The 27,728-nt window shown below is 38.5% G+C and overlaps 1 protein-coding gene across 1 annotated transcript in view; it reads left to right on the top strand.

The window, feature by feature from the left end:
- Positions 1-364: 364 nt before the first annotated feature.
- Positions 365-27,728, top strand: part of LOC149206004 (immune-associated nucleotide-binding protein 9-like) — a 159,582-nt gene continuing 132,218 nt past the window's right edge. Inside the window, exon 1 of the mRNA XM_089393614.1 lies at positions 365-601. Coding sequence (XP_089249740.1) covers positions 394-601 — 208 coding nt within the window. The 5' untranslated portion in view covers positions 365-393. The remainder of the gene's footprint in view (positions 602-27,728) is intronic.

Here is a 27,728-nt window from a genome sequence, read left to right as displayed (position 1 = left end):
AGTTCATTCAGGTTTTTATATGTGTTTATGGCATTTGTGAATTTAACTTACAAAGTGATTCGCTCCGTCGTATTCAGATGAAGAATCCGAGCAAATGGGCTCCAAAGTGATTCGCGACACCGTATAAAGATATTTAGTTAAAGAATGGAGAATGTTAGAAAGGGCGATTTCGCAACGTCGTATTCAGTTAAAGTGATTCGGTACATCATCATATTCCCTACAAAGTGATTCGCTCTCTACGACGTACTCAATCGGAGAACTTGGGAACGTTATAAAAGGCGGTTGGGCTGCAAACTGATTTGCTACGTTGTATTGAGTTAAGGGACACTGCGTTTTGACGTTCACAGTGTCATTGGTTGCTGAAGCAAATATCCAGCACCTTGAAAAGATAGAATGGCAGGAAATGGAACACCTACCAGTGGGGTGATCAATCTGGTGTTGGTGGGGAAAACGGGCAATGGTAAAAGTGCTACTGCTAATTCCATCCTTGGGCGCAAGGCCTTTAAGTCTCTTCAAAGATCTTCCGCTGTTACAGGCACTTGTCAGTTGGAACAAGTCCAAATGAAAGGCGGCAGAAAAGTGAATGTCATCGACACGCCAGGTGATCACTCTATTTATTTATTTTTTAATTTGTTTTTAATTTTTGTTTGTTGAATATTTGGTTTGTTATGTATATAGTTTGAGTGGGTCTAATGATTAAGAGTATTTGTTTATGTTAAGAGGTCACAAGTTCAAAAGAAGAGAGGTAGTATATGTATGCTTTTTTAGATTTAACAATAAAATAACTGTCCAGAGGTAAGTCTTTTGTTCTACATAGAAGGGGGTCTCATACACCAATATGGTGTCTAGATTGTAACAATTTTTAAAAGTTAAATATTTTCCTACCTTAAGTTCTATAAGATGTTTCCTCTCAAGGAGTCACACGTTCAAAAGAAGAGGGGTAGAATATGTATGCCTTTTTAGATTTAGCAGTGAAATAACTGCCCTGAAGTAAGTCTTTTGTTCCACAAAGAAGGGGATCTCATACACCAATATGGTGTCTAGCTTATAACAATTTTTAAAAATTAAATATTTTCCTACCTTAAGTTCTATAAAATGTCATATTAACTTTTTAACAGTCAAATAATTACTCAGACATAAATTTTTTGTTCTACTAAAAAAGAGTCTCATACACCAATATAGTATCTAACTTGTAATAATTTTTAAAAATTAAATATTTTCCTACCTTAAAAACTTCTACAAAATATCATATTAACAAACAAGTTCCTTGGCTTTTGATTCGTTTTGGAAGTTGGGGCGAGTTCTTCTCTCGATACTCATGGTTTTCGGATCATTTTTGCTTGATCTTCCCTTGAATTCTAGTGACCTCCGACATATAGGATAAGGCATCGACAACTAACGGCTTAATCGACACCGTTGTCTAATAGAACAATGCAACAAAATCTCTGCTAGAGGAGCCATTCACCGAAACAAAAGCGTAAATCTAAGATATCACTATGGAGTCACATCTGGACCCAAAAGCAACACAAAGCAACGGTATAAATCTGATTGTATATTTTTTAAATTATATAGATATATATGTATATAGTTGAAGAAAATAAGGAATATTTACTTTTTAAAGGCATAAACTAACCAATAGGATTAATTATTAACTTGTAATATTTTTATTATAAGATCAATTATAATATTTAGTTTTAAGTAATATTTGGTATTAGCGAATTATATTAAGTAGTGTTATTAAAGTCTATTATGTTTGTTAATAATTTTGTTTGTGGAGATTATTTTACTTCTTGAGTTTTATATGAATACATATTTAAGCATTATTTCTTAATAATAAGTTTGTGATTTTAATTATGAATATCAGTTTTTTTATAAAGTGGATTATGTCTAAGTCTATTTATATTTTTGGTGTTCTGTTCTCTAGAGTTTACAGTTTATGGGAATGTTTCTATTGTTATTTTGGGGTTCTTTCTTTACCTCAATTTTGAATAGCTATAACATATTGTTGTTTTACGATTATCTTCATTGTTATTAAAATTTTCTCTCTTTGACACATATGTGCTAGGGCATATTTTCTCTCTAAGGAGTGGTTTTCTCTAATGCTACTAGTTTCTAAATTTATCACAAGATTTAAGGTTTGTTGGTGGTCCTATTTGATGCTTCCCTCTTGTGATCTCAACATGGTATTGCATTTGGTGTGAGCATCCCTTACACTTTTCACCACTAGTTAGTGTTTTATTTTACTCCATAAATTTTGCCATCCATTTTATTTTAAGTAAGCCATCCAAAAATTCCTTTTTAGTGCATCGTTACCTTAAAAAATATTCATAAGTGCTCCTAGAATTATGCTTTCTTAGAGGACATTGTAACATTCAAAGTACAAATTCGGGAGGTAACAAGATGTACAACATTTAGTAACATCAACTTTGGGGATATCCTATGCCACTCTTTATATATTTAGTTGATCAACATATTTGAATGGATCTTTCTTTTATACCTTTACTAGACACTACCTTCAACATATTGTGAAGTGCTAGTTGGTGTCAGAGATATCACATTTAAGGTAGACTACTTCTTTACTATATGGATTGCATTTAGCATTAAAGGGGTAAACTTTGATGCAATGCCCTCTTTCCAAGGTTCAAATTAAAGACGGGTGTTATGCATAGGGATAACTTTATTTTGCTATGGGTATTTATAAAACCGATCACATGTATTTGGTGAGCTATATTCAAGTTGGGTATCCATAATTCCACTCACCTTTTGCACATCTTATTTGTCAATCAAATTGGTTGGTTCATTTTCTATTTAGGGAGTACCATCTCTTTTCCATGGTGTGGGAATTCAATTGTATATTCCATAGTTGCACTTTGTTTGCACCTATTTAACTAAATAGGTGTGCTTGACACACCATGAAAGCACCCTATATTTGTGCATAAAGCACACCTATTGAGAAATTTTCTATGCATAGTATTGTCCTCGTCAAGGTAAAATTATATTCAAGTTAGATATATGCACACTCTCTCGTATTTGTTTAAGTGAGTTACAATTGAGATGGGTATCTATAAATTGACCCTTAATTGTATTCCATATTAAAATTCGAAAATTCACTCTCATCATTGAGTTGGGTATTAAAACGACCACTCACTTTTTCATTTTTTCCATAGTCAACTATATTGAATTTGACATTCAAAATCCAACTAGCATTTGTATTTCATCATTTTTCTCTAAGCCCCCTATTTAACTTAAGGTGGATTGTTCAGAATGGTGAAATCCTCCCATTTTTCCAAGAAAAACTAGTATTTTTCCATTAGTGAATGTGTTTAGGCATGAGTGTACATTTTATTGTAATAATAGTGGTTTTCGGTTAACACTAACCTAGTTTACTAAAACATGTGTGTGTAAAACCACTTTGAGAGGGTGTACTACCTCTTAATTAGTGTACATATACACATTTAAAATTCATCTGTAAACAATCCTATTTGGACATTGATCATTCTTTAACCTATGAGAAACATCTCCCTCTATTCCACTTTTGATCAACTCTAATGTTTTTCTTTTTGGTTACCTTGTCTATTATAAAACATTTCACTCTCTTGTGCACTAATAGTAGGCCATCTTTTCTCTTCAAGGAGTGTGCTTCCTTAATAGTATTTTCTTTCCATTAATTGGAACTTTTGTTTTTTTATGGTGGTTCCATTTGACCCCCCTCTATTATGATTTCAACAACATGATGAAAGAGTTATAATATGCAATAAATAGTTCAAACCACATCCTTAAACCATCATATAATTCCTACAAAATAGGGCACAATAAAGATTCAAGACAAATAATGTTCCTATCTACTAATATTTCCTCTTGCCACAAGAAACCTCTAACAATAGGAGTAGCTGGAAAGAGTTGTGGAACAAAGGAAAGAGTGCCACCATGGGCTACATGAAACCCATGCAATTGTGAAGGTTATGAAGTTTATATTACAACATTTAGAATGCTACTAGTACTGATGTTGGTAGTGTATTAGGGTAACATCTGTGTTGCATGTTTAATTTTATGAGTACCATAAACCAAAAGTACAATATCCAAGAGCTATAAAGCTATGACTCCATTCTCCAAACTACCCTACAATAGAATGTTCTCACAAGTCATATATGTTCTATTATTCTTCATTTATTCACCATAATAGGACAACGACATGAAGTTGTAGCACATTTAAACCAAGTTGTATGCTTGGTGTTCATTGGAGATGTTTCTCTTCACATTATGGATGGAGTTGTAGGTGGTCCAATACCTCTTCATAAAACATGTTTCCATAACTTGTGAAAGAACCCTCACCTCGAATTTATTCAAATGTGTGATAGAATAGCCATATATATTCCTTCATTCTGTAGGATTCATCCTATCTCAATCTTTAGTTACATGAACATTAGAAAAAAATTAAATACCATTTCTTTGGGAGCTCAGTTTTCACCATACTTAATCACATTCAACTTCGTCAAGATCCATATTACCTAATGAAATCATATGGACATTCTAATTATTTAGACTGATGTGTTAATATGTCTTAATCCCACCCATACATGTTGGTTGGGACAACCACAATGTAGAATAATAATTTTGTGTATGACATATAATAAGGAATGGAGTGGAACACTTGGTGTTTAGCACACACTCAGATTGATAGGTTGGCAAGGGTGAATTTGTATAAGACAATATTCACTTATTCATGAACCATAAGAAAATAGTCACAAATGAGATATGTTAGTTACACAATGTGGAACACAATATTTACATGGAAACTTTATCCGATATGTACAAGGAATGAAAAGAAAGACAAGAAAGGAAATGAAACACACACACATAGAAATATAAAAGAAAGCATAACGAGACTGTGAAACCCCAACTTCTATTAATAAATGAAATAGTAGAATATTTTAGAACACACACTAGTTAGAATGGTGGTAGCTATCCCTGAATACAGAGAGATGGTGTCTATGCACATTAGCAAAACCCTCTACAATAGGGAAAATTAATGGGATTCTAACATAAAGAAAGAAAACTAGAGGTCCAAAACTCTAACCCTAAAAGATGAAATGCCAAAAGGTTTATGAACACTGAGCTGGTTAATTGCAACATCAACTTCCTGTGAATGCAACTTTTGCATACAAAATCTATATTAGGCACACAATAGCTCATTGGAAATAAATATTTGAGGAATACAAATTTTGGACAAGGCTAGGACATGTCATGACAACCCTTGGCCACTAAAATTTCCAAAAATATTGTTTAGGGCCTCAAAACAACCTTAGAAGTTTGGGACCTAAAAGTCATAGAAAAACTACCAAGAATATAGAGAACTATTGAGATAGTGGAAGAGGTTGGTGTCCACCAATATCCACCTAGATCAATCCTCTAACAATACGAAGAAATGGTCTCCATTACATCAATTTCCCTCATTAGATGGGGAAAATAATTCTAAATTTGGCTACTAGTGAGCCACTTACCTTGGTGAAGAAGATTACCTACTTGGATAACCCATTTGAGTTTTATGTGTGGCCGACAAGTATTATTTACCTTGGTTTCCATGATCTGATCCATTGTAGCATTTTCAATGTAGTCTGGATTGATTTCTATGGGAGCCAATTTCTTATTTACCTCTAAGGTGTCCAACAAACATGGGAAATATGGTTGACGAAACTCCACATTAAATTCTAGGTGCAAGCCAAGGAAAGGAGGAATACTCAATTCCAAAGAAAATTCCTTGGAAACCCTTACAATTGAGTGAGGTCATATCGAAGTGGTCTTAGCTTCCTATGGGGGCTTTTGCAATGCTCTTCATGTAAATGTAACCACAACTTATCACCAACCTGAAACTTGTGTGGAATATATGCTGGTCATGTCATTGCTTGTACGTGGATTTGGATTTCTATAGGATATCATTAAGTTGTTACTCGAGGTGTTGGATCTACTAAAATTTTTCGATTCTCTATCTTCCTTGACTTGACCATGGGAGGAATTTATTGGTAAATATGCAATGGGTATAGATACATTAATTGGGGCCATGGTTAGAACACCAAGCACAATTTAAAAGGATTTTTGCCAATATAGATGTGGAGGAATCTACTATAGCTATGTTGAACATATGGAAGGATTTTATCTAATGTATTCAAATGCTAGGAGTTATACATGCACAAGATATGCACAAGATCCTTCTTGAACACTTTTTTTTCCATTTATTTGGGAATTAAAGGAGGTTAATTTGGTCGACTTGGTATCTATCAAAGACCATAGGTTGGACCAAATGGTGCTAAGAAACCTTCTATCCCTATCTGAAATAATGTTCCTAGGTAGCCCAAAATGAACTCAAACATGCTCAAAGAAGATTTTAGTAATCAATTTAGCTATGATATTCTTCTTGCATGGTGAAAAAATGGATATCTTAGGGAATAGGTCAAAAACCACAAGCACACAATCATTACCATTCTCAGTGGATGGAAAAACTAACATGTAATCATGGAGACCAACTCCTAGGGCTTATCTCGAGTTAGTATAGGAGTGTAAAACCCCTTCTTATTTATTGTTGGGTTAACAATGGCACATATAGTGCATGATATGATATATCACTAGACATATTGTTGAATTTTTGGCAAGTAGAAATATTTTTGAAGTACTCCTACTATCTTCTCCACACCAAAGTTCCCTACCAAATGACTGTAATGTGTGTCCAAGATCAACTTGGAATCTTTCTTTAAGGAACACAAAGGTGGCCCATGTAGCACATGAGAAAATCTTGGAGATGGAAGTATCGAACCTTTTTTTCCACAATCAACATCTAGTATAGGGAAATGATATCATAGTCATTATTATATAATTGTGACTACCTAAAGGACTTGTTCCTACAATAATTAAGAAATATAGTTCATGCTAGAACTTGGGGCTACTTGAGGTATTTAATGACATGATTGGTGCTACATTTATTATTTTTGATGTTGAAATGGAAATGTTGTAGACATGTGGACCATTTTTATAGTGTATATTTGGTAACTTCCCTTGTCTCTACATTAATTATAGGGCCTTGTTATAAATGTGGATGATTGTATCCTTTCTTATAAAATTATAATGCCTCATTTTTTGGTATTCCTACATGATGTATCACATCTCCTTTTCATAGCAGGGGTATCTCTAAATAGTATCAAGGAGTTTTCCACTATGACAGGCCACTAGATGTCTCGGTTGAGAAGGGACTACACTGATAACATAGTAAGAGGTATATGTCCCAATCTCAAATAGTTTTTGCATGTCTAGTAGGGCGAGGACTGCTGTATACGAAAGGTGGTGTTTCATACTCCAAAATGCCTTATATTGTGACTCACAACAATGAAACTTTTCTTTTTCTCCACCCTTGGTCACTTTACTTAAGGGCCAAGTGATATGAGAGAACCCCAACACAAACCTTTGATGTTAGCAAGGCATAAGAGGTTATGGATATCTATTAGAGTTTTCATGGTTTTCCAATATCAAATGAATTAGATCTTGGTTGGGTTTACGTGCACCCCATGTTCACGCACAATGCATCCAAAATATTGAATTTTGTGCATAGAAATGATCATTTCTTTATATTGACATACAACTTGTGTTACCATAAGGTGCTCAAGACATGCTCAGAATCTACTAAAGGTGATGACATAATCCAAATATATAATCAAAAAAGAGTTTGTGAATGACCGCACAATATCATCTATCAACTTCTTGAACATTGTTTGGGAATGGAAAACCTCTCAAGAAGGCCTTCCTTAGATTTTAATGTTGTTTTCCATACATTAAGTTTTTCAATTAGAAACTGGTGGCAGCATGAATTCAAATCAATATTATAAAAGGTATTGGCACTCTTAAGTTGGTCAAGAATATGATTAATTTTAGGGATCAGGTATCTCTTCTTGACATTGTTTTTTTTCATTACTCTATAATAAATAAGAGGTTTCCATTTCCCATCCTTTTCTACACCAACATATTTGGACTCTCGCAAGGTGAGGATCTTGACCAAACTTGGTTGTTTCAGATGAGATCTTGAATTCTCCAAGAGAGAGCATCCATATATGTGTCCATTACTTAAACAAGGATAAGGTCCATTATCTAAAGGAGAATCTATATATTTTCCCCTTAGGTCATAAAAGTACATCACAAAGTTCAAGTGTGGAAATATCAGACAATACCTCATGTTTTAAGGGATTAATGCCATAAGATAAGCAACACTATCGGCTAACATGGATGTCTCATCCATGGATTAATTAACCAATGTTGTATGGTTGGGAGTTTGACATTGCTGATATCTTCCATATCTTGATGACACTAATTGATATTAGCTTCTTTTCACTTACATTGTCAACAATAAGATGTGGGGGGTCCCCTTCACCGACACCTATGAATACAAGAGGTGTTCACCCTCTTCAAACTTCTATGTCTCCTTTAGTTAGACCTTTGTAGTTTTCATCGTAACATTAGGTTTTAGATTAATGATCTAATTTCCTTTATCTTGCTCAAAATTGGAATCAAAATGAAATCCTATTTCCTTTTCTTTAAGATCCGCCAAAAATGATTTCTCAAGAAAAATTCATCAATTTTGTGTTGCGTGTTTTTGTGGAATTCACATAACTTTTTTATGTTCATTTTAAACTTCCCATTTCCCTTATTTGTGTCTGACATCAGATGGTTGTATTAAGGTTATCTCTCCTTTCTTTGTCCCCTTTTATGTGATTTTTTCCCACCTTTTCCAAACTTATTTTGTAGTTTATTTTTAGAATCAAACTCTCCCTTCTTCTTAAATTTGTTTTTTGTTGAATTTTAACAGTATGTCAATAAGCATCTCCTAGTAAGGAGATGTCCAAGAATTCCATATCAGTTTGGACATACGTATGTATACTATTATGGTACCTTACAACCAGGTGCCTTTTAGAGTCTCTATTACCTAGTTTTGAGTGGAAGGTATGGAAAGTATTGGTGTGCTCTAGCACAATCCAATCTCCCTCATATTGCATTGTTTTCCATATCGTGCATTAGTTATCATAACTTCTTAGAACATATAATTCCTCCTTAAGGGAATCAATAAAATATTAGAACATGGTTCTGGCATTTAATATTGTAGACTCATCTTCATTTTTTCTCTCCCAATAACCTTCCAACAAATCTTTGCAATAGGGAAGGGATTTTAGGACTGAAAAGGTGATATTTTCCTTGTTAGAAAAATGTTTGATAGAGTAATATCCCTAAAATATATTTCACTACTTATTCAAATCATGTGCATCTATTTAGTCTTAAAATATGGGGATATCACAATTTAATTGTAAATTAAATGGTTTCACACCTCTGAAATTTCCACTAGTTTAATGAGCCTTGGATGCTATTGGAAGCCATTGAAGGGAAGGAAAAAAATTATCCATCATGAAAATATTTTGTCGTGCAAGTGCTTCCTTAAGCAACAACTTGATAGGATTTATTTCTCCATCATGTCTCTTTTCTTTTGCAATGGGAGGCCACTTTGGTTGATGTGAGTAGATGTTCCTAGGTGAAACTAGCTTGAGATCCAACTCTTTACACCCTGATCCTATTAGGGACATGCACTAAGAAATAACAAAGAGAAGATTTCTCTAGTACCATTGATGTAGGATGTATAAGGAATGAAATGAAAGGAAATGAAATACTTACAAATAAATATATATGGTGAAAACCCAACTTTTATCAGTAAATGAAATAGTAGAGTATTGTAGAACTCAAACTAGTTGCAGTGGTATCTATCCATGTATAGAGAGACATGACAAGTATGAGAATTTGCAAAAGTGATTGCAAGAGGCCGCAAGAGTGGAATTTTAACATAAATAAATATCCCTAGTGGTAAAAAACCCTAACCCTAGAAGATGACTTGCCAAAAGGTTTGTAGGCCTTGAAGTAGTTGGTTCATACATCAACTTCCGAAGGGCACAAATTTTGTAAACAATATCCATTTGGGGAACATGATAGCTCATTGAAAATAAATATATAAGGAATAAAACTTTTATTCAAGGCTAGTAAATGCAATGATAGCCCTTAGCTCCTCGAATTTCCAAAAAAAATCATTTAGGGCCTCGAAACAACCTTGGAAGTTTAGGACAAAAAAGTCATAGAAAAAATGTGAAGAAGAGATGGAACATTTGAGACAATGGAAGAGTTCGATGGAAAATTAGTGGCCTAGATCATAACCATTTTGGGAGAAAACCATAAAGCTTCCTTCTATAATTCTTTGTGGGAATCAACCTCCCGCTACAAAAATTTGTAGGTATTAATCTACTTGAGACACGAATTGGTAAACTTCGACGATCCTGGAATATAGGATAAAATCTTAGATCACTGACGCTACCAGACCAAGAATATCAACAAATATACCTTGCAAAGTGGAATATAAACAACAGTAAATCTATTAGTGCATAAATTATACACAACTTTTTACAATTTTATACAAGTATGTACAAAAACCCGATCTTTGTTATATTAAACCAACTGAAAAATACAACAGTCTAGGGATCCCATACTAGGAATAATGGACCTAAATTATCCATAGGTACATAAATATAAATATAAGATAATTTGATGGCCTAGCTGATCTGGTGCACCTCATGGCAGCTTTGTCATACCCTATAACCTATGTTGGGTTGTGTTATATTCTTTCCATGACTAGCCCACGTAGTTAACCGGGGGTTAGAGGGGAGGAGGTCACAGGGGGTTTGAAGGGTACCCGTAACCCCACTTTATGGGGTCTGGGGTAGCACCCTGGAAAATTTTGGTTTTGAACCCTATGTTAGGTTGGGCGGACCCACCTATGGTTTTGTGCATGATTATCACACATGTTTTTTGGACGCAATGGTTTTTCGGTCCATGGTATTGGATGCGATGGTTTTCGATCCATGGTATTGGATCTTCGGCATGTATAAATATGTATTATAACATTGAAAGGAATATAATGAAAAATCAAGCTCGTAGTCCCGGTTTTGGGATCCAGGGGAAAATATCTGTGTATATGTGTTTTATGTTTTATTCTCTCGCATTGTTGATTTTTTGTGTTTAAGAATTCATATGCAAGTAATTTCTGTACGGGATTAAAACCTACATTTGGTATCGGAGTTGTTTTGGCTTCAAGGGGAAGCCTTTGTTGCTAAGGGGTTTCGCTCGAGCCTGTGGTAGACCCTATTCAATGGGAGATCTGTGAGATCGATTCTGGTGGTGAAAGAAGATGGCAAGCAATGGAAAGATAAAGATTGAGAAATTTAATGGTGAGAGTTTTGGTTGTGGAAACTCAAGATGGAGGATCTGTTGGTGGACAAAGATCAGTGGATCGCGGTAGATCTGAGTACTAAACCAATGGGAGTGTTTGATGAAGAATGGAAGAAGTTGGATTGGAAGGCGAAGAGAACAATACGATTGTGTATCTCAGATTTAGTATTGCTGAATGTATTAGGTGAAGCTACGGCGAAGGCTTTGTGGGACAAGCTAGGGACTTTGTACCAATCTAAGTCTCTGGTTAATAAACTGTTCCTGCGGAAAAATCTGTATAACCTGAGGATGAAAGATGGAGACTCGGTGACAGAGCATCTAAACACATTTAATACTGTGGTAAGTCAGGTAGCATCTGTTGATATTAAAATTTCAGATGAAGATAAGTGCATTAGTTTGTTGTGTTCTCTACGAGATTCGTGGCATATTCTGGTTATTACAATAGGTAGCAATGCAACTGCCTTGCAGTTTGATGAAATATTCTCAGCCTTGCTGATGGAGGAGATGAGACGGAAAAATATGGAGAGCTAGAAAGGTGATGCCTTGTTTGTATGAGGATGATCCCAGAATAGAAACAAAAATAAGTCATTGAGTGGGAGATCTAAATATAGAGCAAGATCTAAATCTCCAGGAAAACCTGTAAAGGTCATCTGTTGGAAATGTGAAAAGGAAGGGCACTACAAAAGGGACTGTAAATCTAAAGCTCCTGATAAAGGAAAGGGATCTGATGGTGGTCCTTCTGTAGAGGCAAAAACCACCTTAGATGAAGGTGGGGATGTGTACTTGGCTTCTTCAAGTACACATGTAGATCATGAGGCATGGTTAATTGACTCAGGTGCGTCTTTTAACTTCACTCCCCATAGAGAGTGGTTTTGCGAGTATGAGAAATACGATGGTGGTGATGTCTTCTTAGGGGATGATAAGAAGGCTAGAATAATTGGTCACAAAAAAGTAAAGTTGAAGCTACAAGGTGGAAGGGTTAGAACACTTCCGGGTGTTCTGCATATTCCCGCATTGGCCAGAAATCTGATTTTTGTAAACAAGTTGGTTGATGCAGGTGTAAAAATAGTGTTTGAGAAGGATACCTACAAGATGGTTTAGGGAGCATTGGTATTGATGCGGGGAGTTCGGATTGGAACTCTGTACAAGCTGCAAGGTAACACGATTGTTGATGGGTGTAACAGTTCTGTGGTTCCTGAAAGTGGAACAGAAAATCTAGTGGTCTCTGGAGAGAAGACTGTGTTGTGGCATCAAAGGCTTGGACATATTGGAGAGAAGGGTCTACGAATACTTCATGGTAAAGGTATGGTAGAATTTATGAGTAATAGATCTCTGGATTTTGATTTTTGTGAAAATCGTGTATATGGGAAGCAGAATTAGGTGAGTTTCCCCTCTGGTAGCAGGAGGGGGAAACAAATATTAGAGCTTGTGCATAGTGATGTGTTTGGACTTGTGAAGGTTCCATCACTAGGTAAGTCTGTTTACTATCTATCATTTATAGATGACTTCTCAAGGAATACATGGATATATTTCCTTAAGAAGAAATCTGAAGTCTTTAATAGGTTTAAAGAATTTAAGGCTCTCGTGGAAAATTAGATAGAGAAGAAGATAAAAGTGCTGACGACAGATAATGGTGGAGAGTTTTGCAGCAAGGAATTTGAAGAATTCTATAAGAAGTGTGTTATATCATAGCAGAAGACTACTCCATATACACCTCAGCAAAATGGATTTGCAAAAAGAATGAACAAGACATTGATAGAAAGGGCAAGAAGCATGCTCAGTGGTGTTGGGTTAGGACAGGAATTCTGGGTGGAGGCAGTGGATACTACATGTGACCTAGTCAATAGGTCACCTTCATCAGCGTTGGAGGATAAGACTCCACAAGAGTTATGGACTGGTAAGAAACCCTCTCTTTCACATCTGAGGGTATTTGGATGTGATGCATATGTACATGTTCCAAAGGAGAAAAGAACCAAGCTGGATAGTAAATCTGAAAAGTGCATCTTTATTGGGTATAAGGATGGTTTAAAGGGTTATAAGCTTTGGAACCCAGTAACAAGGAAGGTTGTGTACAACTAAGATGTGGTGTTTAGAGAGGTGAAATATGTTATTAAACATGAAGTCCAACCAAAGGAACCTGAGAAGATAGAGTTTCAACTAAAGGAGGAAGAATCAGACTCTATAGTAGAGGAGGAATCAGAAGATGAAGAGCCACAAACTCCGGTTCTGAGAAGATTAGTTCAAGAAAGAAGGTAGCCAGAAAGGTATAGTCCATCTGCTTTTTGTTCAAATTTTGCTTTATCTATTACTGACGATGATCCTAGAACTGTGAAGGAAGCAGTAGATTCAGAGGATGGAAAGCTCTGGAAAGAGGCCATGGTTGATGAAATGGCATCTTTACACAAAAATGAGGCTTGGGATCTAGTGGAGTTGCCGGCTGGAAGGAAACCCATTGGTAGAAAATAGGTGTTCAAGAAGAAGACAAATGCAGAAGGAAAGATGGAGAAATACAAAGCTCGGTTGGTAGCAAAAGGTTATTCCCAGGTGCTGGGAGTTGATTCTGGTGATATTTTTTCTCCTATTTCCAAGGTAACTTATATTAGGTTACTTTTATCTGTTGTTGTTGCTTTTGATTTTGAGGTAGAATAGATGGATGTGAAGACAACATTTCTTCATGGGGATCTAGAAGAGGAGATTTACATGAAGCAACCTAAAGGATTTATGGTGAAGGGTAAGAAAGAACTGGTATGCAAGTTAAAGAAGTCTTTGTACGGGTTAAAATAGTCACCAAGGATGTGGTATTGGAAATTTGATACATTTATATGGGGACTTGGCTTCACCAGAAGCAAAGCATATCACTGTGTGTATTTTAAATTAATTAGTGACCATGTTATTTATCTGGTCTTGTATGTGGATGATATGTTGTTGGTTGGAAATGACAAAGAAATTATCCAGGATTTGAAGACCCAATTGTCCTCCAAATTCAACATGAAATATCTTGGTGCTGCAAACTATATTTTGGGCATGGAAATTAAAAGAGATCAGGTAAACAGGAAGCTCTAGTTAAACTAGAGGAAGTATGTCAAGACAATATTGCAGAGGTTTAATATGCAGGATAGTAAACCGGTGAAGGTTCCTATTCCTGTAGGTGTGAGTTTATCTATTGAACAGTGTCCCAAGACACAAGAAGAGGAAGAGGACATGTCCCGTGTTCCATATGCAAGTGCAGTCAGTAGCCTGATGTATGCAATGGTATGTACTAGACTAGACATTGCACATGTAGTGGGAGTATTGAGCAAGTTTATGTCAAAACCAGGGAAGGAGCACTGGACAACAGTGAAGCATGTTTTCAGGTATTTGCGTGGCACTATTGATTATGGTTTGTGCTACCAAGGAAGACCAGGATTGGATAGAGTATTGCATATTCATGTCTTTGTTGATGCTGACTGGGCTAGAGATGTAGATCAAAGAAGATCTACAAGTGGGTATGTGTTTAACCTATTTGGAGGTGCAGTTAGTTGGATGAGTAAGAAACAATCGTTAGTGGCACTATCAACTACAGAGGCAGAATACATGGGAGCCACTCATGCAAGCAAGGAAGTAGTTTGGTTGTAGAGATTGTGTTCAAGTATGGGGTTAGTAGAGGGAGCTATAAGGATAGACTATGACAGCCAAAGTGCAATTTTCTTGGCAAAGAACCCCGCATATCATTCAAAGACAAAGCACATTGATGTTCAGTATCACTTTGTGAGGGATATGATAGAAGACAAAAAGGTGTTGCTGGTAAAGGTGGACACTTTGAAGAGTACTGTAGATGCATTGACAAAATCTGTGAGGTCTAAGAAGTTCCCTTGGTGTAGAGAAATAATGGGCATTTCAAGGCTGGAAAAATGACTAAGCTCTCTTGTGACCCCCTATGGAAAGAAAACAAGTGGGAGAATGTTGGGTTATGTTATATTCTTTCCACAACTAGCCCACGTAGTTAATTGGGGATTAGAGGGAAGGAGGTCACAGGGGGTTTGAAGAGTACCCGTAACCCCACTTTATGGGGTCCGGGGTAGCGCCCCAGAAAATTTTAGTTTTTGGACCCTATGTTAGGTTGGGTAGACCCACCTATGGTTTTGTGCATGATTTTCGCACATGTTTTTTGGACGCAATGGTTTTTCGATCCATGGTATTGGATGTGATGCTTTTCGATCCATGGTATTGGATGCTTCGGCATGTATAAATATGTATTATAACATTGAAAGGGATATAATGAAAAATCAAGCTGGTAGTCCTAGTTTTGGGATCCAGAGGAAAATCTCTGTGTATATGTGTTTTATGTGTTATGCTCTTTCATTGTTGATTTTCAGTGTTTAAGAATTCATATGAAGGTAATTTCTATGCGGGGTTAAAAACTACAACCTGTTGGTCCTTCTACTCTCAATCTACTCACTAGTTTCTCCTTAGTCCATCAAAGAACAACACATAGAGACTCCAGGAGGGATGTCTACTATCACTCTTACAAGTCACTTATGCTATAATGAAATTTGGCTCATCAAATCCACTCCTCTAGGCTGGCCAATACCTGAGCTACAAACTGCCTCTTCTAATGGTCACTTTAGTCCATCAAAGTGCTAGATATGCCTCCAAAAACTTAACCCACCTTTAGCAATAAAACTTCCTTTATGACTGTCGATCAAGGGCTACTTTTGACATCTACAGACTTTCCTCCAATAGTTCAAAGATGCCCAATACCTCTGCCAAAACTCACTATAGAATCTGCTCCTAGGTTAAGGCTACTAACCTTCCAAGTTTTCCCAACCACTTGGCTTCCACTAGTTACCAGATCTGTCCACACTTGAACCTCTTCCCTAGAAACAATTTAACATAAAACCATCATCATACCTGTACTCTGAGCTGGTGCAATTTTTGTAGGTTGTCAATATTATTAGGGCTTCATGTATCTCCATGTCAACCCTCTCTAACCCCTCCAACAATCAACTTTTCTAACTCGACTTCCCTCCTTTTCCTTGTTGCCTCCCATGCTACTTGTTACTTTGTTATATGCACTAGGGAATAGGCCTTACGACCCCTCAAACAGGCCTAAGAAAGGCCTATGGTGACTATGTAATGTCTACAAGGCATGTGACCTATTAAAACATGGAAGAACCACCCTCAAACTTGCACCAAACTTCCTAGAACTCACTCAGCTTGCTTCTGTTTCACCTTGGCCTTATCAAACACACATGACAAATCTCAAAACAACCCTTATGCTTGTTGTCCCTCACCTTCTTATGTTGCAGCTACCATAGGGTATGATTTCTCAATGAATTGTTGCACATGGATGTATCAAATTGTTGTAGCGGCTACAACCACCCTCCAAAATTTAGCCCTGCACCCAATTTTGGAGCCTCCCTCGAGAGTTTCACTTGATGGTTGTGCACACTAGGGTTCACTCCGTGAGCTTGTGTTAGTCTTCACACCCACCTTGCTTGATCATTTCACTCAAGTTTTTTTCATGTTGTACTCAACATTTTCCAATACCTGAGCTACAAATTGCCTCTCCTAGTGGTCACTTTAGTCCATCAAAGTTCCATATCTACCTCCAAAAACTTAACCCACCTTTAGCAGTCAAACTCCCTTTATGACTATCAATCAAGGGATACTTTTGACATCTACACACTTTCCTCCAATAGTCCAGAGATGCCCAATACCCCTATCAAATATCACTATAGAATTTGCTCCTAGGTTAAGGCTACTAATCTTCCAAGTTTCCCCAACCACTTGGCTTCCACTAGTTACCATATCTGTCCACACTTGAACCTCTTCCCTAGAAACAATTTAACATAAAACCATCATCATACCTGTACTCTGAGTTGGTGCAATTGATGTAGGTTGTCAATAAAATTAAGGGTTCTTGTATCTCCATGTCAACCCTCTCTAACTACTCCAACAATCATCTTTTCTAACTCGGCTTGCCTCCTTTTCCTTGTTTCCTCCCACGCTACTTGTTACTTTATTTTATGCACTAGGGAATAGGCCTTACGACCCCTCCAATAGGCCTAAGAGAGGCCTATGGTGCCTCTATAAGGGCTACAAGGAATGTCACCTATTGAAACATGGAAGAACCACCCTCAAACTTGCACCAAACTACCCATAACTCACTCAGCTTGCTTTTGTTGCACCTCGGCCTTATCAAACACACATAACAAATCTCAAAACAACCCTTATGCTTGTTGGCCCTCACCTTCTTATGTTGCAGCTACCATGGGATATGATTTCTTAATGAATTGTTGCACATGGATGTATCAAATTATTGAAGCGGCTACAACCACCCTCCAAAATTTTAGCCTGCACCCAATTTCGGAGCCTCTCTCGAGAGTTTCATTTGATGGTTGTGCACACTCAGGTTCACTCCATGAGCTTGTGTGAGTATTCGAACCTACCTTGCTTGATCATTTCACTCATGTTTTTGGCATTTTGTACTCAAGTTTTTTGCATGTTGTACTCAAGGTTTTTGCTTCGTGTGTACTTGTTGTGTTTGCTATGTAAAACTTCTGTCACACTCACACATGGAGTCACAAGCACTGTTGTGCAAGCATCATCACAATCAACCAACGATCAGTCACAAGTGTCACACTTGTTGCTTACACTGTCGATCAGTCATGTTGAGCATGTGTGTCTAGATGGTATTGAGTCGTCTCATCATCTAGTCATATAAGTGTGTGTTTGTAAGATCATGTATGCATCTTTCACTTGTTCACACACTTAATCAATTTATTGAGGTTCTGACGACCAGATTCCCCTCTAATAGCCAGACCATCACCCCACCATCGACTTGATCAACTATCACCCAGAACGCAGAAGCACCTAGCAAGCCTTTTCGAGATACACTATCCACAAGCAAATCAATCAACCTTCATGCTGGTCAATCAGAGAGTTTGACCTGGCAGCCACCCTGAGATTGAATCCCCTAAAAAAATGCTTAGAGGCTGCAGACCTTACCCACTTCACTGACTAAGAAGATTGCGCAGACAGGTTAGATAGACACCTAGTGCAAATCCCTATCTCCCTCAGAAAATTGCACTGTTTTTCTAGCCAACTCTCTGGATAGTCAACCAGCTGCTCACCCAGAAAATTGCATAGTTTTCATGAGAAATTCCTCTGCTACCTAGTAGTTCACTCAGCTCAGAAACTGTGCAGAGGTGACCAGTAGGCCATCCTCCCAGAATCAGCATAGTTTTTCCCGCCAGTAGATCCTGGCAGCCAACTAACAGTTCCCCTCAGGAATTGCGTAGTTTTTGCTGCCAAGCTCCAATAGCTAACTGCCAGTTCCCTCCAAGAATTGCATAGTTTTTTCTGCCAAGCTCTTGGCATATGATCTCCAGTTCCCCTTAGTAATTGTGTAGTTTTTTCTGTGAGTGACCCAATAGTTGATTGCTAGTTCCCCTCAGGAATATCATAGTTTTGGATGCCAAGCTCCCACTGACCGCTCGTTCCAAAAATCACGTAGATTATGCCTGCCAGCCTTCTCGCAACCCGAACTGTTCCTCCCAAAAACTGCATAGTTTTGTCCTCCAGATGAGCCAGACCCCATGGAAAGTCACTGTCGATCTGGATTTCCCATCTCCATCACCCAGTGACTCATGCACAGTTCTCATCAGCAGTGCGCAGAGCCTCCATCCCAGCTTGCAACCCTGTCTCCTGTTCTAGTCACCTGCAACCAAAATGATCATGCATCATGGTAGACTAGGAGGTTTTTGGATTTGATGTCATCTCATCATGAGTGATTGCAGATACCAGTACAAAAACAAACATGGTGCGACGATGGATGGGATGAACAAAGGGAGCACATGTAGAAGGACAGGTTCACCAATAGATGAATAGACAATGCATGCAAAGAGATGTGCTTGCGAATGGATGATCATGAAAATATGTGTTCGTGGATGGAAATATGATAAAACATGCAAGATGTGTTCACAAATGGATGGACAGATGAACATGCACCTTTCGCAAATGGATGAACCTTTCAATCTTACCAACATACAAGAAAGGAGAAATGTGTGAATGCAACATCAAGCAAACCAATGACCATCAAAGAATTCGCGCACCTTGTGACGTGGAGGTGAAGTTGTGACACACCATGAGGACATCCATCATCCAGCAGCACTGCAGCTCGATATGCACACTAGTAGCAGCATGAATGTACCATCACTGTCATGTCAAGTCATGTCATCGACATCTCCACTATGGGTCATACCAGTGTCAATTAATGTAATGTAATGTGGAATTCCAAGAGATCCACTTGTTGTACGAAGAGTCGTGTAAAGTTGAAAATTCATGGAAGTCAACCAGTCATGAGGGTAGTCGAATAGCCACAAGGGTCAGTTTCACCCTTGGCTATAAATACCCCCTCATTTGTACATGCAAAGGACTTTTCACCTCATATCCTCCCACATAGCCTTGAGAGTCTATAATATTTTCTTTGAGGAGTAAGTAGTAGCTCCAATGCGCCTCACATAGGGATAGTGATGTATGGTGTAACGATGTGTCTTGGAACTTTCACTTAATTTAGAAGCTTGCTAACAGGCCAACACGTTTTCACACATGTAATGTAACTGTTGTAAGACTAATATTGAACACCTGCATTTAACACTTGAACTAATTCACTTGTTGTAATACATATATGTAAATGAAAATGTGTTCTATATGTTGTTAACGTTGTCTCACCCGTGTTGACTGCTCCCCTAGACATCATACATACCTTTCACATAAAACTTTCTATAACAACCGTGCACTCACGCAAACTAATCCACTAGGTGTTATACGTGTTATCTTCCCTTTTCTGTTGTGACTACCGCATCTATGTGGATTGTTCCGTCAAAAGTTGTGCATGTCTTGGCTGTATTGTGTGTTCCTAGTAGAGTTGGGACTTCTCCCAACTGACTTGGCACTCACTCCCACCGTCTCCCTCTATGGTGAAAGAACCATTGACACAATTGACACTTACAATCACTAGGCACACGAACCTCACTTCTCGAAAGAAAAAGCAGACCACTCTCCTATTCTAACAAGCAAGAGTTGAGGAAAATATTTAAGATAATGGCAACTGGACCATCGTACTGGATGGTACTCCCACACCAATTGGTGTGAGGTCTAGTTGGGACTCCATACCGGGGTGATCCCTTCAATGTTAGTGGGTCCAGCATCATCAACATTTTTGGCGCTAGAAGGAGGGAAGCCAGTTGTATATGGCTGAATGTACTCTCACACTCACTCATCAACCATCTGGTCAAGGTAGTAAATCACACTCCCTCTCACCTATGCGTGACTCTACAATTGGTTACTTCTCACCTCCTAGGACTGACCACGAAATTCCATATCACCACCTTCACTTCGTCCATCCCATCACTCGCCATTTCACGAAAGTAGTCAGACTGATCCCAAGCATACAACCTCTTCCATATGCATCAAGGAAGCCCAAAGCCACTCCTACAAGGGTTGTTGTATCATTAGTGGAAAAATCAGTCCTTGCCACACTTCAAGGTCTGGTAGAAGCTATTGAAGATGGAGAGGAAACTCTGGCCTTCCAACAAGGGGAATGAGACACTCTGGTGATCTTGGGATTAGACTCCGGTATAGGAGGCAGAGGGGAAGGAAGCGGAGGAGGCAAAGGTAGAGATGAACCAATAGACTCAAAGCCAGAACCGCTAGACTCTGAAAGAGAGGAGGAGGATGAAGAAGAAGAAGAGATGGCTGACCCAGATTTGCAATGCATGACTCAAGGACCATTGGTTCTCCCTACTATTTTCCATAAGATGCCGAAGTGAGTGGAGAGAATGAACATCAAGTTCAACCTTGAAAATATGATGAAGGCAGAAGACCATTTGAACAACTTCTACCTACAGCTGTAGACCCTTGAGGTATGGCATGCCGACATAGCTTGTAGATTATTTCCATGTACCTTGGATAATTGCGCAACTGCATGGTATCACACCTTCCACCAAACTCCATATAGAACTGGGGTGCATTCAAATGCATGTTCCTTGAAACATTTGCTGATGACAAGACCCCAGCCATGTTACTCAAAGGATTGGGAAGCATGAAGATGGAGGGGAAAGAAAAGGTAAAAGACTTCAACCAGAGGTTTACACACAGATTAAAAAATTTGCAGTGGAAACCAAACCTCATGACTCCATCATTGTTGATTACTACACGTCTGCACTACTGACCAACATTGCGCAGTTCCTCAAGGGAGTTGTGAAGCCCACACTTTTGGAAAATTGCAAAGAGGCTATTTTTATAGAGAAATACTTCTGCAGGATTGGAGTCATCAAGGATGATGAACCAACGAAGGACTCCAAAGATGTGAGCAGGAAGTCCCAAGCGATGGCGAGCAAGGGTAGAGACAAGGAAGCACATGATATTGAAACCCTCACTGGCCTTGTCAAGAACCTGACAATGGAAGTGTCCAAGCTCAAACAATGGAAAATAGACAGATCTATAAGAAACCATCCACTTGGACAGAGACAGGGAAGAAACTCATCAGGAAACAACTGGTTTGCTCAAAAAAACTGCATAGAGCTCTGTGTTCAATGTCAAATAGGGCACAGATCCCGAGTTCTATTCATTCCATGAAGAACATCACCCCAAGAACTTATGTTTAGACTGGAGGTGAGTCACAACCACAGTATACAGTCATACATTTGATGCAAAGAGCAGTATGCAGAGCAGCTGGATGACAGAGATAATGATGAAGGTATTGCACCTATTGAAGCATCAAGTTCTAGGCATGTGGTGAAAACATATCAATGCTCACAAGAAATGCTGAAGACAAACACCAAGAAGCAACCCCTAAGACAAAATGACCATTACAATCTTAGGAGTAAAGGGGCTCTCCTTACACTTGGGGGAAGTACAAGAAAATATGAGATTGTTGATGAAGAAGGTTGATCAACCAGCCGCTTCAAAGCAAAAAACACCAAACAAGTCTCGCAAGACAACGACAGAGAAGAATACATCCATAAGCAACGAATTTTAGAACACTTTGCTGGACAACATGAACATCAGTCCTACCCTGAACACCTCAGTGAGCCTACCACCTCTTGACTACAACATTGTAGACGACATGAAGAAAACTCAAGTGAACAATAGTTTGTTTGGGTTAGCTAAGATCTAGAGTCATTGAGACATCTTTTTGTGCACATTGGGACAAACAACAATGAATGTCACAACCTCTACCAACAAGGGAGCAACCACACCTCCTGGATCACTTTCCACTGCGCTTAACACAATCCGGATCGAAGAAGAAAAATGAGGTTGCCCTCCATTCCTGTTATCATTTGAAATTTTTAACTAAGTGTCCACAACTACTTGGTTGATCCTGGCATGGCATCCAACGTCATGCCAGTCTCCATTGCTAAAAGGATCAATGCACAATGGAGCAAGACATCCGGGCAAATCATCCAACTTGATTGAACATCAGTACCAGCTGTTGATGAACTCTAAGATGTGATCATATATCTATCTCATTGTAGTTGAGTCCACCAATGCGTCAACATAGTTGTTTTGGACATACCAAAAGCATACGGTCTACTACTCAGCAGAGACTGGTCCAGCAAGCTGGATGGATATTTTGCTATAGACTTGTCGTACATGTGGCTCCTATACAAGGGAAAATGAAACCAAATCCGAGTGTTATCCGAGAGGTATATGAAGCACAATGTCACTTTAATGGTGAGAATGAACTGTTGGCCTTGGCAAAACTCATGTTTGGCATCTGCCTCCTGGAAACAACATTGGGGTGTTATCCTACATGGCCAGCTCCAACCCCACCAAACACATAGTTGGGTCTCCTTACTTGCCCAACTGATGGAAATGAAACATGTATAGCACATTGTAACATTATTAGTAGTAGCAACAGTACAAGTGTGTCAAACGGTATGTGTACAGATGAGTTATGGACAATGTATTTTGATAGCTCAAAGACACATGATGGCTTAGGGGCCGAATGCATCTTGGTCGATCCAAACAATAGAAAACACATGATTTCAATCCGCTTGGAGTTTGAGTGCACAAAAAATGAAGCACTCATGTTGGGCTTACAAAAATCCATTAGCCTCAATGTGGTTGCACTCAAAGTGGTAGGTGATTCAGAAACAATAGTATGACAGGTACGTAACACCATTCATTGTTTGTTACCTCATCTCAAAAGTTACCAGCTAGAGGTATGGTGACTGATCTCTAACTTCCAATCATTCAATATCACTGTTCTGCTAAGAACACGTATTGCAGCTACCAATGCCTTGGCAAACGCAGCTGCTGGTATGTCACTACTTAGGGATATATGTATTGTTGAAGTTTTATATAAGCCTTCTGTCTCTAATAACATAACAAAGCTATGTGTTTTTGTTGATGGTCGACAGATACTACACTCCATGAAAAAGACTGATGTTTTCAAGGACACAACAACTAATGAAGATGAGCACAAGAAGCCCCTGAAAATCGTAGCTGATGGAAAGAAAGGCAACCCCATCCCCAAGGGTGTGGTTTCTCTCAACAAGCTCCATGACTTGCAGAACCATTGTTAATGGCCAAAATATAGCAGAACCCATAGGTCCACCACTATGAATGAATAGAGCAACCTGGGAACCAATTACTATCCAAATATTGCTAGTCTCAGTACAAACTACAGCAGTGACAAGCCTTTGACTGCTTGATCAAAGAGTACTGGGATGTGTCCCCGTGGGTATCTGATGACCTCAGTCCATACGACATGTGAATGATCCTGTTGGCGCTTGAAATTTCACCTCAGGCTGAGAAAGGTAAACCTCAAGGCAACATCAAACCACTTCGCCTCGTAGCTAGCCCTACAGGGCGGGAGAGGGCTCTCTCCGGTCTATCTCGGTGAGATCTTCAATGGATGAGATGACCAATAGGGTAACACTGATTTTAGGCTAGTAAACTGATCAAAAAGGTTGATTTGGGGTTTTTAGGGTTTTTGGTGGCACATTGAGGAGAGGCAATTTTGGGTGTGGGGATAGGACACAGTTTCTGCAGGGGGTTCTTTGGGGCGAGATAGGATACAGTATTGATGCCTTAGATTGAGGTGAATGGATGAGAAAGACAGGTGAGGAGCTAAGGAGAGAAAACAATAACTTTGAATTCTCCTTAAACAGTAGAAAACATTGAAATTAAAAAAACTTAAAAGCAGAGCATGACAATCATGAATTCTACTTTAACACTTCATTTGTTTAATGTGCAGAAGGAAAAGAAAGGAAATGATTCACATAACACACTTACAAGTACATAGAGAAACACACCATCAATACATGTAACCACAAGAATCCCAAAAAGGACTGCAAAACCCTGGTCTTCCTTAGCCAAAATTTGCAGAGATACAGTGAATAATACAATGATAGTTTCTCCCTCAAGAGTCCAACCATGAAAATGAGCAAGAAAGTAAATAATATAGATCATCTAACCTCTTTCCCTACCTCCATGGGTCGAGCTCACTATCCTAGGAGCTGTTTCAACCACTTCTAAACTAAGCACTACAAACTAGGCAGTCAAAACAACTTGCCTCTATAAGCTAGGAAACCAATTCATTCATTTAATATTTACCCTTTTCATGAATGAATCTTCTAGAAGTGTTACATAAGAGTAAAAGTGTCTTAAAAGTACAATAATTACATCAAAGAGAATCATAATTCACCCCAAAAAGTCAAACTGGGTCAAACTGCGTTTTTCTGAGCTGTACAGTGCATTTTGGAAAAATCTGTCTGACGGGTCGCGCGCCCCTGCCTGACGGGTCGCGCGCCTTTGGAGCCACTTTTGGGGCACTTTCAGGTGTCAAAATTGGGCAAGAGTAGGCTTGTTGGAAAGGTCTGTGAGTCTACTTTCCAACCCAACTGGAATTTCTGAATTTGGTGGTCATTTGCCCCTCCAAACTTGCAATCTCCCAAGACTGCTTTCTGCAACTCAAAAATGTGGCAGAAAGTTAATTTTTGCTTGTTTTTTGACTTTCTGGAGGCCCAAAACTTCATAAAATCTCAAGTCCATTGATGAGCATATGTAACTTCTCATGAAAAATCTGGAAATGCTGAGTTTTTGCAAAATGGAGTTGCCATGATGTAGGGTCGCGCGGGGGGTGAGACCCGTTAATGGAGAAAACCTGTAAATTGCCTGAAAAAACCAAAATTTACCCAAAATGCTCAAAATTTCTTGGGATTTGTGCTGTAGCTAGGCTATTTAGTTCCTTGGTCATTCAAAGAGGCTTTGGCCAAAATTTGGAGTGGATCGGGCCTTTTCCGTCGTTTTAGTGCCTTGGCCAACCTCCTTGGATCTGGCGGTTGTAATTTTGACATTTCTCTAAAACCATGACACCTGTGCAAAAAGTGAAAGATGTTTTTCTTCTTTGGCATGTTATGGACAAAAACCTCTCTCAATTTTCCAAAATTCATCTTCTATTTCTCTGAAACATCATTTGAGTGCGACTTGTCCCGATGTGTGAAACAAGGAATTTTGTCGAAATGGAGCGAAATGAAGGGGATAGGGGGCTTCTAAATTCTTGGGGAAATTTTTGGAAGTAGGGGGGGATGTTAGGAAGCAGGGGAAAGTGAAATCTCAGAGATTGAGTGAGGGGAAGGGGTCCAAAAGGGCGAAACATAGGCCAAACCTAGCAAATTGCCAGGTTGTAGCTAGAAACTAGGGTTTGTGCAAAAATGAGGAATTTGGCGGATCTAAGGGATGGGAAGTGTTTGATAAGGTACTTTAAGGATAGGGGAAGGTGTATGAACATCAGGATACAAGTTTTTCCGATGATTTGACCATCCAAGAGAGATTGCCTTCAAAACCCTAGGAGAGGGAAATGACCTTGCCTAGGTGCAACTGAAGCATGAACAAGGTGTAAAATGACTCATTAGACACTGAGATGATAATGACAACCCAATGAGTGATGATAGACTCAGCTGAATAGTGACATAGACCGACATTTGGACAACTTTTAGAAGGAGTGAAAGCAAACCCTAGACCTAATGCCTAGTGACCAAATTTTGCTTGAAGATTCACTGAAATGACAAAATTTGACCTTGACACTCTGAGACCACTTTGTAAGAGCATATTTGATCACTGGAGGAAGGCTGGAAAGACTGACCCTAACATTGGCTCCAATGGGGATGGTAGCTCCTTGGAGGTGCCAAGAACCTCAGACCTCTGGGAGAGCAGACCAGTGCTTGCAACCATTGGGCGATGGAGTCATTATTTCGGCAAATGACACAAGACTTTGACTCATTTATTGAATGAAAACTTGACTGAAAAATGATTGAAACTTAACTGGAACTTGACTCAAACCGACTCGATAGCAAACTGAAATAACTTGAAAAACTCACTCAACAGACCAAACACAAATGACTCATGACTGACTTAACTAAAACAAGAACTTACAAAGCTTTTTGAAGGGCAGCAGTCCATCAAGATTTGAAATCATGATGACAACCACCTGTGTTTCTTACAAGACAATATACCATCATACTATATCAAAATTCCAATGCAACCAATCAAGCAGATGCCTTCTTGATTGATTCTCCTTATTAGATCTTCTGATCAACAGTACAAACCTATAACTGAGCATCCAAAAACATAGCTGACCATGATCTCCTTCATCACTGAACACTGCAATAAACACTATCACTGCTGGCTACAACAAACTTGCTAGAGGATCTTGAAAAACATGAAGTTTTGCCACTGCCACCTCCTGCTGAAAGATCAAGGTGTCTTTTGCTTCAAATTCTGATCTGCCTTCATCATGTGCTTCGGTAAAAGTATGCTCATAAGCTTCAAAAAATTCTGAACAAGTAGGTGAGCAGATCTCCTCTTGAAATAACATTTCAAAACATGAGACATATGAGGAAGAATCTGAAATGGAATCCTGAATGGTTTGATCTTTTGTAGTTTGAATATATGGTAGGTTATCCTCATGTGATATAACAGCCAGATTCTCATTACATTCATCAAACATGAGAAAAGCAATTTCAGATGTTTCATGAAACCCAACACTAACATTTCTATCAGCTACCATAGATTCATCCAGAGAAACCTTTTCACTTACTTGAACGAAGATCTTGTCTTGTTTTTCACAGAGGCAATGAACTACCTCCTCATGAAAATCTAGTGTTGGTGAGATGAGAGCATTTAGGTCTGCTACTCCATTTTCTTCATTTGAGGCAGCCGCGACAATGCAACTCTCTTTTATGAGATCCGGAACAACATGTTTTGCCTCATCACAATTTATCTCCCGATCTGATTTATCATCATCACTTTCTGAGATTGGAACATTACTTTCCGGCGTGACCTGCATGCTGTCTTCTTCTATGGACAGATCTGAAACAACATTTGCTCTTTCCTCATTTTCAGCCATATGGAAATCTTCAGCCTGCTGATCTTGA

The sequence above is a fragment of the Pinus tabuliformis genome, chromosome 1_2 (genome assembly GCF_031772625.1).
Source record: "Pinus tabuliformis cultivar Carrire ecotype Pingquan chromosome 1_2, CPIR1, whole genome shotgun sequence".
NCBI lineage: Eukaryota > Viridiplantae > Streptophyta > Pinopsida > Pinales > Pinaceae > Pinus > Pinus tabuliformis.
Note: the sequence above shows the minus strand (reverse complement) of the source record. Positions and strands in the feature narration are given on the sequence as shown.